The sequence below is a fragment of the Crotalus tigris genome, unplaced genomic scaffold, assembly GCF_016545835.1.
Source record: "Crotalus tigris isolate CLP2741 ecotype Arizona unplaced genomic scaffold, ASM1654583v1 scf7180000024376.1991246, whole genome shotgun sequence".
NCBI classification, from domain to species: domain Eukaryota; kingdom Metazoa; phylum Chordata; class Lepidosauria; order Squamata; family Viperidae; genus Crotalus; species Crotalus tigris.
The window spans coordinates 1,531,405-1,547,599 of record NW_024100546.1 but is presented as its reverse complement, the minus strand read 5'-3'; the positions used below and the strand labels follow the sequence as shown (position 1 = coordinate 1,547,599).

The window sequence follows — 16,195 nt, the reverse complement described above, 5'->3', positions numbered from 1 at the left end:
TCTATCATTTCTTCAGATAAAATCTTATAATACCTAGAAGTCAGTCCATCTGTTCCAGGAGACTTTCCAACCTTTAACTGCTTAATAGCTAAGCCAATTTCCTCCACAGTAATTAAACTATTCATCCCATTTTGTTGTTCCTCTGAAAGTCTAGGAAAATGTACTGATTGTAAATATTTATCTATATCCAAACCCCTTATATTATCACTTGAATATAATTTTGTGTAAAAGTCCAAAAAGCTTTTTTTAATCAAATCTTGCTGAAAAACCTCAGTACCTTTATATTTTACTTTCTCTATAATTCTAGCTTTCTGTTTCTTTCGTAACTGATAAGCCAACCACCTCCCAGGCTTATTCGCATTGCAAAAAGTATTATGTCTCATATACGACAGATTGGTAGCCACCTGATCTGCCATCAACATGTTAAATTGTTCCTTAAGCATCTTTATAGATACCTTTAAATTATTATCAGTAGGGTTAAGAACCAACTCTTGTTCTTTTGATTTGATCTCTTCTTCTATTTCTCTACGTCTTTGTGACCCTTTTTCCCTAAAAACTTTATTCAATTGAATCAAAATTCCCCTCATATATGCTTTACTAGCATCCCACACCATAGACATCGATGTTCCCTTATTCATATTTATAGTAAAAAAGTCCTTTAAATGTTCTTTACACTTTTGTATGAACTCCTCCCGATTAAATAAGTTCTCATTCAATCTCCAGGATCTTCTATTCCCGTCTTCCGAATATAACTCCATCCACACCGGACTATGATCTGACAATGTTCTAGGAAAAATTTTCACCTTCCTCACTCTAGGGAGGAAGTCACTAGTAATAAAAAAAAAATCAATCCTTGAAAATGACTGGTGTCTATCAGAATAAAAGGTAAAGTCTCTATCACTTGTATTCCTTTCTCGCCAAATATCAATAAGCTCCAATTCTTCCTTCAAATCAAAGAAAGTCATAGGTAATTTAGTTTGAATAAAAGTTTTAGAGGAACTTCTTTTGTCTATAGTTGGGTCTAAAACCCCATTCCAGTCACCCATCAAAATTACCGATTTATAATCCAACTGAGATATCTTGCCATGCAGCAACTTATAAAATTGTTTCTGTTGTTGATTGGGAGCATATAGTCCAACAATAAGAACCTTTCGGCCTTGTAATAATAATTCCACAAAAAGATATCTTCCTTCAGAATCAGCCTCAATTAGTTTAGCTGAAAAAGTTTTCTTCACATAAATTACCACTCCCCCTTTTTTCCCAGGGGCTGGAGCAGTAAAATGTGTGCCCAGACGGGAATTCATCAAGAATTTAGAATCCTTTAAAGTTATATGAGTCTCCTGCAAACATATCAAATCATTATTATGTTGTTTCAAATAATGGAAAATCTTTCTTCGTTTCTGGGGCACGTTTAAGCCATTAACATTCCAGGTCAGGAACCTGACCATCTCCACCGGCCTGGAGCCTCTGGAGCATGGCCTGCAGATCTGCTGTCGAAGATCTTTTTGGTCTTGCCCCTCCCACAGGCTCTGTAACAACCAAACTTTCACCACTCTTCTGCAACTGCTCTTTTTCTTTACGTTTATGGGCAGCTCGTGTCATCCTTTGCTCTTTTATGTCAGAATTCGGTGCAGCTTGTTCCATAACCATCATTGATGAGGCTCCTGCCATAAGAGACTCTTCCGTCATCCTTATTTGTGGAGGTGGTGACAATCTTGCTTTTAAGATAGACTGATAAAAATCTCTTGCTTTGGAAACAGTAGTTAATCTGTGACGTATCCCTTCATAATTTACTATTATTCCTCTTGGAATCTCCCATCTGAACTGAATTTGACGATGTTTCAACTCATCAGACAAGAAAGTAAAATCTTTTCTGGCTCTTAAAATTTTTGGAGGTATCTCTTTTAAAATTATCACGTCTTGATCAGCAATTTGAAACTTTTGTTTGTAAAAAGCCTGTATAATTTCATTACGGATAGATCTTCTAGAAAAATAAATAACCACATCTCTTGGTAGATTTCTCTGTCTAGCAACCCGTGAATTAACTCTAAAAAATTTTTCTATCTCATTCTCAATTATTTCAGGCCGCCAACCAATATTAGGAGCAATATCTTTCACAATAAGCATCTTTAAGTCTTCCTGAGGGTTCTCCCTCAGGCCTCTGATACGCAATGCGTGTTCCATCTCCCTATATTGTGAAATGATTTGTTCATCCTGTGTAATTTCTATCTTGTTCTCTACCTCCTGCATTCTAAATTCCATCCTTGATGCATTTTCAGTAATCTTTTCCATCTGGTCATCAATCCTTTCTATGTGCAGGGCTAGGCCCTGAAAGGCCAGAAGGATATGGTCTCTTACTTGTTTGTTCTTTTTCTCCAATAATTCTTCTGTATTAGCCCTCTCTGCAATTATAAGATCTTTTACCTCCTCCTTAATATCCAAGGCATGCTGCTTTAAAGCATCTTGTAAATCATTAAGAGAAATTGCAGGAGGAGGGGGAGAAGGTGGAGGTGATTTTGGTTTCTGAGATGCAGGCTGAGGCATTGGAGAAGAAATAGGAACCTTAGGGGCGGGAGGCAGACGTTTTGAAGCCATTTTCTTAAGTTCCAAGAAGAAAGATTCTTATTGAAAAAAAAAAAGGGCACAGTTCTTTTAAGTGTTCTTAAAAAAAAGAGAAAAAAAAATAGAGAAAAAAAGAGGAAAGAATAAAAGCCAAATTCTTACTTCTGTATTTAAAGAGTTAATCTGTATCCAGGTTTTACTCTGTAATGCAAATCAGGCAAGAAAGACGATCGCCATTTTAGTTTTCACTTTCCCTTTCTTCTAAAGGGAAAGTGAACAAAAGAAAAGGAAGAGGAAACTTGCTGAAGTTAAAGGCACCATCAAACTTAAGCACAGTCTCTCCTGGTCTGCTCCGTCTGCTTTCAAATACTCACAAGCAGCTGGAAAAAAAAGCAGATGTGGAAGCGGCAACTTGCTTCATCCCAAAAACTTCGGAATGAAGTCTCCCTGGAACGCGGAGTTGCTCAGGCTCCGAGGGAGCTCTACCCTCCGATCCCCAAAATAACAGGAATCCAGGGGAGCTCTTACCTCTACCTGAGAGCTCTCCTCCTCCCTTTTTCCCAGGGAGGAGATTCAAGCCGCGGGACAGCTGATTGTCAAAGTCCCGCGGCTTTTACACGCACCAGGAACGGGCGGCTTTGTAAAACGCCGCCATTCGTCGTCGCTGGAACCACCGGAAGTGTTTTCAATTCTTTATCCCATCACGCAGACGTCTTCAAAGATTAATATGCCTGTTTGTAGAGCAAATAAGAAACCATTTTCCAGGTCACTCTCTTTGTTTATTATTTGTACTCTCCCTTTCATTTTTAAAACTTCAGCCAATTTATTTTGTATATCCAATAAAACATCCTTTCCCAAATCATTTTCTTGGCCTGTCCTTTGTAATTCTACCTTCTGTACTTTCTATACCTTGTCAAACAAAATTTGCTCTACATCTGTCGCTCCTTCATTACCACCTGTTGGATATAGTTTATCCATAGAATCAGATATCACTATTGACACTTTTGGCACTGCAGCTACTAAATTGTAGCTCCATCCTTCAATAATCTCCTTTGATATTTCCAGTGTTATGATGGTTTATATCATTTGGTATATCCAAGTTAATCAACACAAAGGCAGACTTGCATTTTTTTTCTTCTTCTTAGATTCTCTAGACCCCTCCAGTGTCCAGCTTCTAAAACTGTAAAACTCGCTCATCATTGTTATGAGCCTAGATAACCAAAATAATTCTCATGGTTCCCATGAGAAGCTATTTTTTATCTGGTGAGCATCCAAAGAGAGAAAAGGGGTAAGGGTTATTTTTACCACCAGATTTTTTTTTAATTTCCTTTTCTGTGTGGTACATTCTAAATGCTGAGAATTACTTATTCACTACTGCAGATATTTCAGAAGGTACTTTAAAAAATGGTGGCTGTGTATGTATTCTCTTTTTATTCTTAATGCAAAAGAGATTGATAAATCATTGCACCATCTTTCTCAGGAGCTGTGTGGAATGTTATCTAGCTTCTGCTGATCTAACGCATGAGGAAGACTGCGCTGAAAAATGTAAATTGGTTGATGCAATGATCAGTCATGATGAAGGTGTGTACTTTATTGCTTCGCTATTATTAGGTGTAGCAATAGGTTTAACTAGGTCTTGCTGCTTGCATGGGATGTGTGTGTGTGTGTGTGTGTGTGTGTGTGTGTGTGTGTGTGTGTGTGGTATGTGCATAGGTTATATGATTAGATGTATATTTTCAATTGTCCCTCTTGGAAATTTTTCAATAGTATTAGGCTAAAGCTACTCAGGGTCAGGGCTCCAGTACTGCATTTGCTTGTCTGTTTGTTGATGCTCTTCTGTGATTTATTTGCAATTTATCACAATGAAAGTGAAGATGTAATGGCTTCAATGTTGTCTACTCTCTTCAGTCTGCCTTACAAAAGATGACAAGACTGACAATTGAGGGTTTTTTTTAATTAACTGTGTTGATAAGATAAAATAGTGTCCTCCACACCTGAGACAACAGAGTAGGAATAGATATCCAAGGATGGATTGCATACTAAGTATAGCTGAATAGCTGAAAAAATAATAAGAATCAGTAACTGTGTTCAGAATACATTTGCATCAAGTAGTTGCACTATTCTTCCTAATAATCAGTCTGGTCCTGTTTTTTCCTATCTCTGTGCTATGAACATCCTTGGCTGTGAAGCTGGATTGTTACTAAAGGGAGAAGTACATAGAAAACTCAATTCAACATAAAAGATGGGAAAGAAGCTATTACATCTACTCTTACTTGCTCTTCCTCCCTTCTCAATCTCTCTTTACTGGCCGATTCTCAGGATTTTATTTCCATGTTTCAAACAATAAATATTTTCTTCTCAGCATCCCAGATTGACCAGAATTCAGCTGGGTATTAGTGAGAAAGAAAAAGGGAACAAAGCAAATTTTCATTGTGTGTGTGTGTGTGTGTGTGTGTGTGTTTATTGATATATATTTCTAAACCACCTAAACAGTTGAAACTCTCCCACAATGTAAAAGTCAAAACCATTAAATGTAAGAATAAGAAAATAAATAATACAAATTAAAAGATGCACAGAATGAAATCAGAATACATGGCAATAGCAGTTTGATGTATGCATTTGATGCCCAACAAACATAATACCAAGCCAAAGTTTCAGGGCTAGCTACCCTACTTGAATTATTCCATCGGGGGCATCTGGAGGTTGTCTCAGAAGTTATCTTTGGCATCAGTGGTTACATTTCTTGCAATAGATTCCCAGATACAAATGCAAAGGAGATAAACCAGGAATGGACATTTACTAGCGAGCCATTCTAACACAGGGGGAAATATGAGAAGAGGATATAGATTTTTAATTCAGGGAAAATATAAATATAGGAATCGGCCTTAATAATCCGAGACTGTCTGTGGCTTTCACTTTCTTGTGTAATAAAAAAGATCCAATTCAGCCACGATGTGCTGACTTTCTGGAAAGTTTCAGCTAAGTCACCCTCTCCTCTGGGGAGATGGACATTGATGCTTTGCATAGGAAAGAGATAAGCCACCCTTATTTATCTGACCAGACAGATTGAAAGATCCTCTTGGTTCCAATCTACATGATAGCTGCTTTTTTAAAAAGGTAATCTAGTTCTGGTGCCAGCAGCCATAACAGCCAGCCGTTCAGTAAATCTTAATCCAAACACACTGAACTTTAATATCCTGAGGCTACTGTGTTTTATAGTGTACAAAAAGATTCCAGTATTGTGTTCCACTGTCGCTTAAGTTATCTAGTGACAGCCTCCTTAAAAATGATGTTCCATGGTACCTGAAATAGATGGGTTTTATAATATACATCTTTGTTATATTGTATATAATATAATACCTCCAAATTAGATGTTTGTCTACTCTCTTGAGATCCTTCACAATTTAGGGGGCATTTCAAATTATGTAAGCTAAATTCCTCAGTTCTTATATTAATGATGTCAATAGAGATTCCCAGACAAATATGACCTTAAGCTGTCAATCAAGAAATATAATTCTCTAAATCAGAGGTCCCCAACCTTTTGGGCACCAGGGACCAGTTACGTGGAGAGAGGTTTTTCCATGGACCAAAGGGGGCGTGGTTTTGTGTGCTGCCTGCATCCTTTGGATGGGGCTTTGCTTGTTTGTGTGGACTGGTTGCTGGCATACCACGGCCTGGTACTGGTCGATGGATTGGGGGGTTGGGTACCCCTGCTCTAAATTATCTAAATGATGAGAAAAAGGAGAACTTTTTATTGCTATGTGAGATCACTATGAACACTAAAGGTAACTGTAACGGTTGATCACAGGCAAAACAATCAAAGTTGCTATCCATACTCTGCAGACATGAGCTCACTTTTAATTCAGACAGATATAATAATGTGCAACATCCAGATCAGTTGCTAGACCAACTGCAATTTGAAACTGATTGCCACATATTGCTAAGAGCATAGCAAAGCATAATTTCAAAAATGGAAACAAGCCAAAAATATATGCATTCTGTTGTGCTGGTATGTAAATTTTTAAATATGGTGGGTGTGACAAAAAGTATTATTTTAGAGCTTGAGAATATTTGGAAACAGAAACTGCTTGGTGTAAAATAACCTTGTGAGTGTTTATATGACCTGCATATCATGTTATATACCTGTTACAGGATATTATACTCAACTATTTAATTGGATCAGCATAATTTATAAACAAAAAAAAACTAGTGTGAAGAGAACAAATACAAGCCTGACGTTGCTAAAGCAATGAAGTCTTCTGGTTTTTTAAGTTATCTCTTTTTTAAAAAAAAATGGTTTTACTTCTGGTATTAGAAAACATCTGCTTGTTTTTGTTTCACAGGACTAATATACTACCTCTTCCAGAAAAACTGGTGGTGGTGGTGGGGTGTCTTTAGAATAGCTTAGAAAAAATCCTATTCCCTGGGGAAATAACATTTTAAAAAGGAGGGGGGGGGGAATTAAACAACTATTTCCTATTCACTTTTCCAAAAACATATCCTGCTTACTTTAATAAAATGTCTATATGGTTGATAACTTGGATGAAAGCTTATTCTGAAAAATATATATAATGTAGATATAGGCAATGAGAACAATGCCATATATTATAAAAATACAGATAAGCTATGGTGCAATGTGAAACTTACAAATCACTTTATTTGGAATGGCTCCCTGTAGAATCCTTTTTCTAACATAGCTATAGATTTCACAGGAAATTCAGAAACAATTATTATTATTTTGAGTAATATTGATGAGACATGGAGCCTCTGGTATTATTGGCCTAGGGGGTCTACATTTTCAGATTTCATTCTTATTTATGTTGTCTGCTCCCTCATGCATATTCCACCTTTTTTAAGCTGCTTGAAAAAACATCAAAAGGATTGTGCCTGAGGAAATTTAGATGAAAGCATTGATTACTGAACTGGGAATACCTTACATTTTATCTGTGTTACCTTGAGGTGCATTCTTTATTCCTATCATGATTTCTTTTTAGTTATTAGACATGTGTACATGATGCTATTTTTTTTTTAAACAGCAGCATTCTGTCAGCAATAAATGGCATTCCTCTTGAAAAGGATTAGTATCTTTATAAGGGAATATCCTGTACACTGAAACAGCATCTAGACCAGGGGTAGGCAACCCAAAACACTCAAAGAGCCACTTGGACCCGTTTCCCATCAAAAACAAAACACCGGGAGCCGCAAAACCCTTTTGATATCTAAAATGAAGATAACACTGCATATATCCTTCTTTACCTTTATTATAGGTGTGTGTGTGTGTGTGTGTCTATGTGTGTGTGTGTGTGTACACATACACACACACACACACACATTAAAAATAAAAGTAAAAATATGACTCTTGGGAATATCCATACTATTAAAACAATGATCACCAAGAGAATGCTTTAATGCTTTAAGAGAATAAAATTACATACACACACAGGTAAAAAAAGGATATATGCAATGTTATCTTCATTTTAGATGTCAAAAGGGTCTCTCTCTCTCTGTCTTTCTCCCTCCCTCCCTCTCTATCTGCCCTTGGTCTGCCACTCCTCTTCTCCCACTCTCTTTCTTTCTCTCTCTTTCCTCTCTCTCTCTCTCCCCCTCCCTCTCTCTTTCTCTCTTTCTCCCCCCCCTCCTATCTGCTGCTCACCTGGCAAGCTTCAAGCTGTTGTGCAACAAGCTCAGGGGTAAGCAACCTCGTCTCTTTTATGACTCATGGACTTCAGCTCCCAGAATTCCTGAGTCAGCCTAGCTGGGCTAGCTAGCTCTCTCCTGCCCTTCCTGCTTCCTGCTTCCTGCAGAGACGCAGCAAAGGAGGAGCTCCGCCCAATAAGCTTTTCAGCTCCTCAGAGAACACTGTGAGTGCACTCTCTTTTACACACACACACACAGACAGAGAGACAGAGAGAGAGAGAGACAGAGAGAGGGGGGGCAGGGAAGCGCAATTGCCTCTCTCTGTCTCTCTCTGCGAAGGCAGAGGAGGCTGGGAGCCACAGGGGAAGGCTCAAAGAGCCACACACACACACTACACACAGAGAGAGAGAGAGAGAGAGAGAGAAAGAAGCAGGGAAGCGCAATTCCTTTCTCTGTCTCTGTCTCTCTCTGCGAAGGCAAAGGAGGCTGGGAGCCACAGGGGAAGGCTCAAAGAGCCGCATGCGGCTCCGGAGCCGCAGGTTGCCGACCTGTGATCTAGACCATGGTTGCCTACCCCGATCTAGACATTCTACTAGTAGTGAAAAGATAAAGACACCATGTTTACTCTAATGAAGTTTATATGTAGTCCTCAACTTATGATCACAATTGAGCCCAAAATTTCCGTTGCAAAGTAAGACATTTGTTAAGTTAGTTTTTCCCCCATTTTACAGCCTTTCTTGCCACAACTGTTAAGTGAACCATTACAATTGTTAAGTTAGTAACAGTTGTAAAGTGAATCTGGCTTCCCCATTGACTTTGCTTGTCAGAAGATCACATAAGGTGATTACACAGGACCCTGGGACACTGCAACCATCATAAATACGAGTTGGTTGCCAAGCATCTGCATTTGAGTCATGTAACTATGGCAATGCTGCAATGGTTGTAAGTATGAAAAATGGTCATAAATCACTTTTTTCAGTGCTGCTGTAACTTTGAACAGTCACTAAATGAACTGTTGTAAGTCAAGTAGCACCTGTACTATATTCCCTTGATAGCTTTTGCAGCTTCCTTAGAAGCATTTCCAATTCAATAAATTTCCCATATTTGATCAACTTAATGGTCATTCTTTACCAACTTTATGGTCCACATAGACTAGCAACACCTGGACCTCATCATCTGAGCAATGCAAAGAGTAACAAAAAAACAACAACAACCCAAGGAAACCCCCAACGGTAGAACAATTATTTGCAAATCTTTTAGTATATTTCCAGTTTTGTTTCTTAGTGCCTGTTAAAAAATAACCTGATGTTAGAAACTGTTTAATCTTCGTAAGAACTGCTTGATATGTCTCTCTCTGAACTGTAAAATTGGTTTTTCCTTATCCTCAGATATTATGGAAGACAAATGGATTCGTTGTGTGTTACAAGGGAAAAATGAATCTATTATCACATTTCAGATGACAGCTAATGAACAGGGAAAAGTCATCATTCACAACATAAAGCAAAAAGGTAAGACCTTTAATCTTAGTAAGCTAAGAAATTTTGATGTACTTGAATCTATATCCTCCTAATGTATATCTAGTTCTAAAAAGGGCTGTTTCAGAAATATGGTTTAGGATAGATAGCAGTTATAGAAAAGATTGTCCCACCTACAGGTAGTCTTCAACTTACGACAATTGAGCCCAAAATTTCTGCTGCTAAGCAAGACAATTGTTAAGTGAATCTTGCCCTTTTTAATGACCTTTCTTGCCACAAGTTGTTAACTGAATCACAGCAGTTGTTAAGTTGGTAACGCAGTTGTAATGTGAATCTGGCTTCCCCATTGACTTTGCTTGCAGAAGATCACAAAAGGTGATCACATGACCCCAGAACACTGCAATGGTCATAAATATGAGCCAGTTGCCCAGCATCCAAATATTGATCACCTGATTATGGGGATGTTGCAGCAGTCCTAAGTGTAAAAAGCAGTCGTAAGTCACTTTTTTCAGTGCTGTTGTAATTTTGAACAGTCACTAAATGAAAGATTGTAAGTCAAGGACTACCTGTAGCCCTTTCCTGAAAGTTTTTCTACAGAATATTAAAATCTCTGTACCTACATTTCATTTAATATTGTTAAGAGAGTTTGGGCACATAAAGTTCAAGATTGATGAGCAAATTCCTTCTACAGTATCTTTCTGCTTATGGCTACCAAATTCTAAGTCAGCGTATTTTAATAAAATGAAATGTGAGAGGTAGCTTGCCTCCTAAAGCAGGTCTTTTCGTGTGGTCATTCATAAATATGGCAAAATAAAGGAGAATAGGAATGTGCTAGTCAATGCTGAGCTATTGTATGTTCAATCTTTCATTTGTTCTAGATCTCCCAAAGGCTGACCCACTTACTTTTTATGTGTGAGTGATTTATATATAGCTCATCCCTCCCTAGATGAATAAGGCAGTTTTCATACATGCCAATGCTGAGTGTGTACAGAAGAACTCATTGGGATTTGAGCCATCTTTAAACAAAATCTATACAAAACTAAAAAGTTCACAGCAACTTTTTCTGACACTTTCCAAATTTTGCATTCCAACATTTCCAGAATTCTGATTATAGGTGGAAGTAACAATTACCTATACTGCATGTTTATTTCTCCCCCCCCCCATATTAATAGCTATTTATTTATTTAAGAATTTTCACTATTTACACTTTCTTTCTACAGATTACCCACAACCTCCAAATATTACAATGATTATGTTGGGTGTCTCTACTGCAGTAGTTGTCACCGGGATTGTATTACTTTCCATGTGGAAATTGTTTATTTCATTTGAAGATCGTAAAGAAGTTGCTAAATTTGAAGCAGAGAGGTCAAAGGCCAAATGGCAAACAGTATGTAAAAAAAACAAGATTCATGACAATATTATTGTAAACAGTTGCAAGATAAAAATTGCTACTGTACCATAATAGAGCCAATTTGGTGTAGTGGTAAAAGTGCTGGCCTAGGGGACTGTGTGTCATAGCCCCATTTAGACATAAAGCTGGCTAAAATCTCTCTCACTCAGTCCAATTCACCTCACAATAATCCTAACCCTAAAACCAACACTAACCTGAACGCTAACCCTGTCCCTAATCTTAATGTTGCTTTTTGGCTGTGACATCAGGGAAGTCAGAATCTAACGCTAACCCTAGCCCTAAACTTAATGCCAACCCTAACCCTCACTCTAATCCTAATCCTAACACTAACCACAACCTTAACCCTAATACCAATCCTAACCCTAAAGCCAATGCTAACACTAACAGTAACCCTAACTTCAATAGTAGTCCTATCCCTATTACTAACCCTAATCTTTATGCTAATGCCAATTCAAACTATAATGCCAATACAAAATCTGACTCTAACCCAAACACTAATCCTAGTTCAAATCCTAACACCAATCCCAACATTAAGCCTAACACCTAGGCTAAACCTAATCCTAAACCTAATGCCAGTTCTAAACCTAGCACTCACTCTATTCCTAACACTAATGTCAATGCCAACCCTGACCCTGACTCTAACCTTAACATTGGCTTTTCGCTGTGACATCAGGGAAGCCTAACCCTAATCTAACATTGACTTTTAGGCTGAACTTCAAGGAACACTAACTCTAATCTTAATCCTAACCCTAATGCCAATGCTAGGAGAGAAAAAGACAGAAGGAGACATAGACAGAGAGACATTTCCCTTAGAAACAGACTTGTCCAGCTAGGAAATTGGAAGCAGAAGACAGAAGGGAAGAAAAACAGGGGACAATGGCTCCTTTGTTGCAATAGGACTGATATCAAAGAAAGAATTCTCTGCCCCACCTCTCTCTTACCCCTGAATTTGTGCTTTGTTGTGCTTTGTGGCCAACATTGGGTGACTAAGGATTGCAAGCACAGTTCACTGTTCTTTAAGCCAGCAGAACTTTCGTCCAATTCCATGCTGAATAACAGCTTTAATGTTGCCACACAGAAGAACCCTTGGTATCCAGTAGCCATTGATAAGACCTGTCCTCAATGAATTTCTATAATCACAAGAAGCAACGGATGGAAACTAATCCAGGAGAGAAGCAACCTAGAACTAAGGAGAAACTTCCTGAAGTTAGAACAATTAACCAGTGGAACAACCTGCCTCCAGAAGCGGTGAATGCTCCAACACTGGAAGTTTTTAAGAAGAGACTGGACAGCCATTTGTCCGAAATGGTATAGGGTTTCCTGCCTGCGCAGGGGGTTGGACTAGATGACCTCCAAGGTCCCTTCCAACATCATCATCATCATCAGTATTAGTATTAGTCTAGTGGCCATCACCATGTTTAATACCAAAATAAATCCAAAATTTGCTTATGTTCTATGCAAAGAAGAATTTCCTTTGTCTATTCTAAATCTCCTATCTTCTGTAATCAATGGCTATTGTTATGACAAAGGACAAAAAACATCCCTGTCCACTTTATGCCATGCATGGTTTTATAAACCTAGAACCCCTAGATCTCCCACACTCAATCTTTTTCAAAGTCTGAGAGTCCCAGGTGATATAATGCCTCCAGCTGGACAGATGCAAGAATGCATTACAATCATTCCCAAGAAATTGAATTCTCAATATCCTGCTATTATGTCTACCTCACACTTCACAGCCATGTAAAATGGCTTGCAATACTGTGATAAAACTGCCCCACACATGGCAAAAGTCAGTAATATTAATAGAAACCAAACCTGATATAGATTGTTTCTAAAAAAAATGAGTATTTATATTGGATTCACAGTAGCTGTAAAAAGTGCTTCATCTTGTAAAATGTTTAGTATAAATGTATGTGATCTTTGCCAACAAAGGCCCCAACCACACACAAGAATACCTTCCCCACATATCCAGCTACACAGCAGAAGGGGCTGAGATTAAAGAGCCCCCAGAATCCCAAAGGCCGTTTTTCCTCTTCTTTAAGTGTTGGCAGTTGCTATAACAGCTACAACTGCAGCCTATATTTTCAGTTCTTTGGGGCAGGTTGGATTACAGGGTTTAGCGACTGTGGTCTAGACAACAGAATTCCTGACATTTTGCCAGCAAAGTGGTCTGCTATGCAGGCACGGACTGGGCTTCTGTCTTGGTAACTTGACTTCTGATAGGTCTTCAACGGAGCTGGTTGCTCATAGAACATCAGGAAATCTGTTACATAGACCAAAGCACTAAACCCTGAAGCTCAACACTGCCCAACAGATACTGGACATGAAAGCCTGCACCAGTTGTTGTTGTTTTTTGTTTTTAATTGCTATTGCTGAGTGGCTGATTCCCACCATCCCATACCTGTTGCTTCCCAGGCAATGGTGTGCAAACAACAATGGGAATGAAAAGAAAGATCCATTTTGCTCTTCATTGTGAACAGTTTTTAGTGTCAAGAGGCTCAGTTTAAGATTTTGCTGTTTAATTATTGTGACAAAATAACAGGAATAGATAAGGTCTAGCTACGTCCATATTACTGTTTGGTTTTAATAATTTTTAAATCAATATTGAGTATTTGTGAAGACCGTGAAAGGCTTTTTCTTAAAGCCACATTGTTCAGCAGATTATGAATGAATCATATTCCCCCCAAAATCAGTTGGTATGTTAGGTCTGCTTAATTAAGCTACAAAATCAGATGTGAAATATTCTGTTACATATAGTGTTTTTCTTCTTTTCTAGGGAACAAACCCCCTCTACAAAGGCTCCACAACAACTTTTAAGAATGTAACATACAAGCAAAAAGAAAGGCAATGTGGCAGTCCTGCCAATGCATACTAATAATTCAAAATTATGAAGAAAGCAGTTCTGGAAAACTTTTATTTAAAAAAGGAAGTTTGCTCTATTTTCTTCTAAATCTATTTGAATCGATCTAGTAAAAACTACTAAAGTGGTATGAAAGTTTTAAGGTGAGAGTATATGTGCTTTTAAAAGTTGGAATGTTTTGGAACCAGGGAGGAAGCTGAGCAGCAGTAGAGGAGATTAAATGACAAAGAAACATCTGGGCTTGTAGGAACGCACCAATTAAGCATGACATGAAAATAATATCTGGTGCAATTTTGCTGTAATGAGATTTGGGAATTGGTCTGAATGACCTTTCAAGAAACCCATTTCAAGTATTCCTTCTGATCTCAAAGTAATTCAAGATGTTGGAACAAACCATCTTCTCAATCTCTGCTAAGGAGTACAGCTCAGCTAGTTTTATCGGTCCCAATCGGCATTTTACTGCAAGTTTAAGATATACCTTTAGAATATTTGCACCTTAAATGTGACCAGATAAAGAAACAGATTTCAGTTTTCCAATAAAGAAAACGTGAGAGAGAAAAGTGTTCAGGATTATTAATAAAATATCCAGCACTTACAGCTGTATTCTTAACCATGGTGCAATCGTATGTCTTCTGTTTTGAAGTCCCATGAAGTTAAATGAGACAATTTCCTATGAAATGTTTAGCCCTCTAGAGGAGCAAAAGCCCTCTGGATTAAGAAGAGCTATGTTGACTACAGATGAATCAAGGTGGTAGTGAGAAATACGTTGCTAAGAACATGATATATAGGTATAGCCACTAGACTTTTTCTTCGGTATCTTTCAGATTCCTCACCCATTTGGTTTTTGTACTGTATCCAGTGGCATCTCTTTGGTGAACAGCCATTTTGCCCTTCAGGGCAACCAGAAATGTACCATTTCCTTCCCAAATTACAATATATCTAATGACCCCAACCATTGGGGAACCTATGATTAATGGAGTTGTTTTTTTTCCAAATATATAAATAAGATTTATCAGCTATGCTGCAAATCTGGTTTTTAATAATGCAGATTTTTAAAGGTTTTTTGTAAAAACAGACTATTTGTGTTTTATCTTGAAGAATATGTTTGGTAATGGTGATGGGAGTTTTTACTATGAATGTACTGTGAATTTAAAACACTGGAAACGTCTTTTGTTATTTTTACTGAAATAGTTTTGACCCAAGGCTGGACCTAAAATAAGGCCAAAACATTTTCAGTACCATAATATTATTATTACTCATTGGAGTCCTTTGGCATTATTTTCTAATATGCAAATGGCACACTTTTTTTTTTAAAAAAAAAAAGAATGTTATGTTACATTTTTAATTTGTTGATATGTAAATTGATTTAATTGTTTTCACATAGATTCTGTGATATAAAATGGGTACATAAAAGAAAGTCAAATATTCTGTCTGAGATTGATTTTTACAAACCCTAATACGTATAGACTCGTCTACATTTTACATGCACAAGTTATATGAACCAGGTGGTATGATTAACTTACAGGTAGTCCTTGACTTACGACTATTCATTTAGCGATCATTTGAAGATACAATGGCACTGAAAAAAGTGATTTATTTTATGCTGTACTTATGTCTAGTGCAGTGGCCTCACGGTACTAGAATGCTATGCAGGCACTTGGCAACTGGCAGGTATTTATGAGCACTGCACTGTCTCAGCACCATGCGATCACTATTTGTGACCTTCCTAGCTGGTTTCCCACAAGCAGTCAGTAGGGAAGCCAGCGAAGAATGTCACAAATCATGATCACATGAGGTCTTGCTTAACAACTGCAGCATGTTGCTTAACCACTGTGGCTAAAAAGGTAAAATCAGGTGCAATCATGTGATCCCTCGCATAATAAATGTACCACTCAATGAAAATTTCCTGATCCCAATTGTGGTTATAAGTCAAGAACTACCTGTAAACTATGTTTCACTTCACTAAGGTTAAACATCAACTACAACCATTTGGCCACCTTGAAATTGATGTTTAAACCCGCCTCCTCTGCTCAGCTTACTGTTCCTGCATAGAAGACCCCATTGGTAGGGGGGCTGAGGCTAAAACATATGAAGAATAGTTGGAGGAATTGGGTATGTCTAGTTCAATGAAAAGAAGGACTAGGGGTGATAATGATAGCAATGTTCCAATATCTAAAGGGCTGCCACAAAGAAGGGGGGGGAGGGTCAACTTCTTGTCCAAAGCACCTAAAGGCACAACAAGAAGCAGTG

At 37.9% G+C, this 16,195-nt stretch overlaps 1 protein-coding gene across 4 annotated transcripts in view; it reads left to right on the top strand.

Moving 5' to 3' along the window:
* The window catches only part of ITGB6 (integrin subunit beta 6), a 105,740-nt gene extending 90,367 nt beyond the window's left edge, over window positions 1-15,373 (top strand). For 3 of the 4 annotated variants that reach the window (XM_039328379.1, XM_039328378.1, XM_039328380.1), the window contains 4 exons: window positions 4,043-4,143; window positions 9,588-9,707; window positions 10,895-11,061; window positions 13,862-15,373. In XM_039328379.1, coding sequence (XP_039184313.1) covers window positions 4,043-4,143; window positions 9,588-9,707; window positions 10,895-11,061; window positions 13,862-13,960 — 487 coding nt within the window. In that variant the 3' untranslated portion in view covers window positions 13,961-15,373. Of the gene's footprint in view, window positions 1-4,042; window positions 4,144-9,587; window positions 9,708-10,894; window positions 11,062-13,861 lie in introns of those variants that run through there. The other variant, XM_039328381.1, reaches the window with a different exon arrangement.
* The last annotated feature ends 822 nt before the right edge of the window (window positions 15,374-16,195 follow it).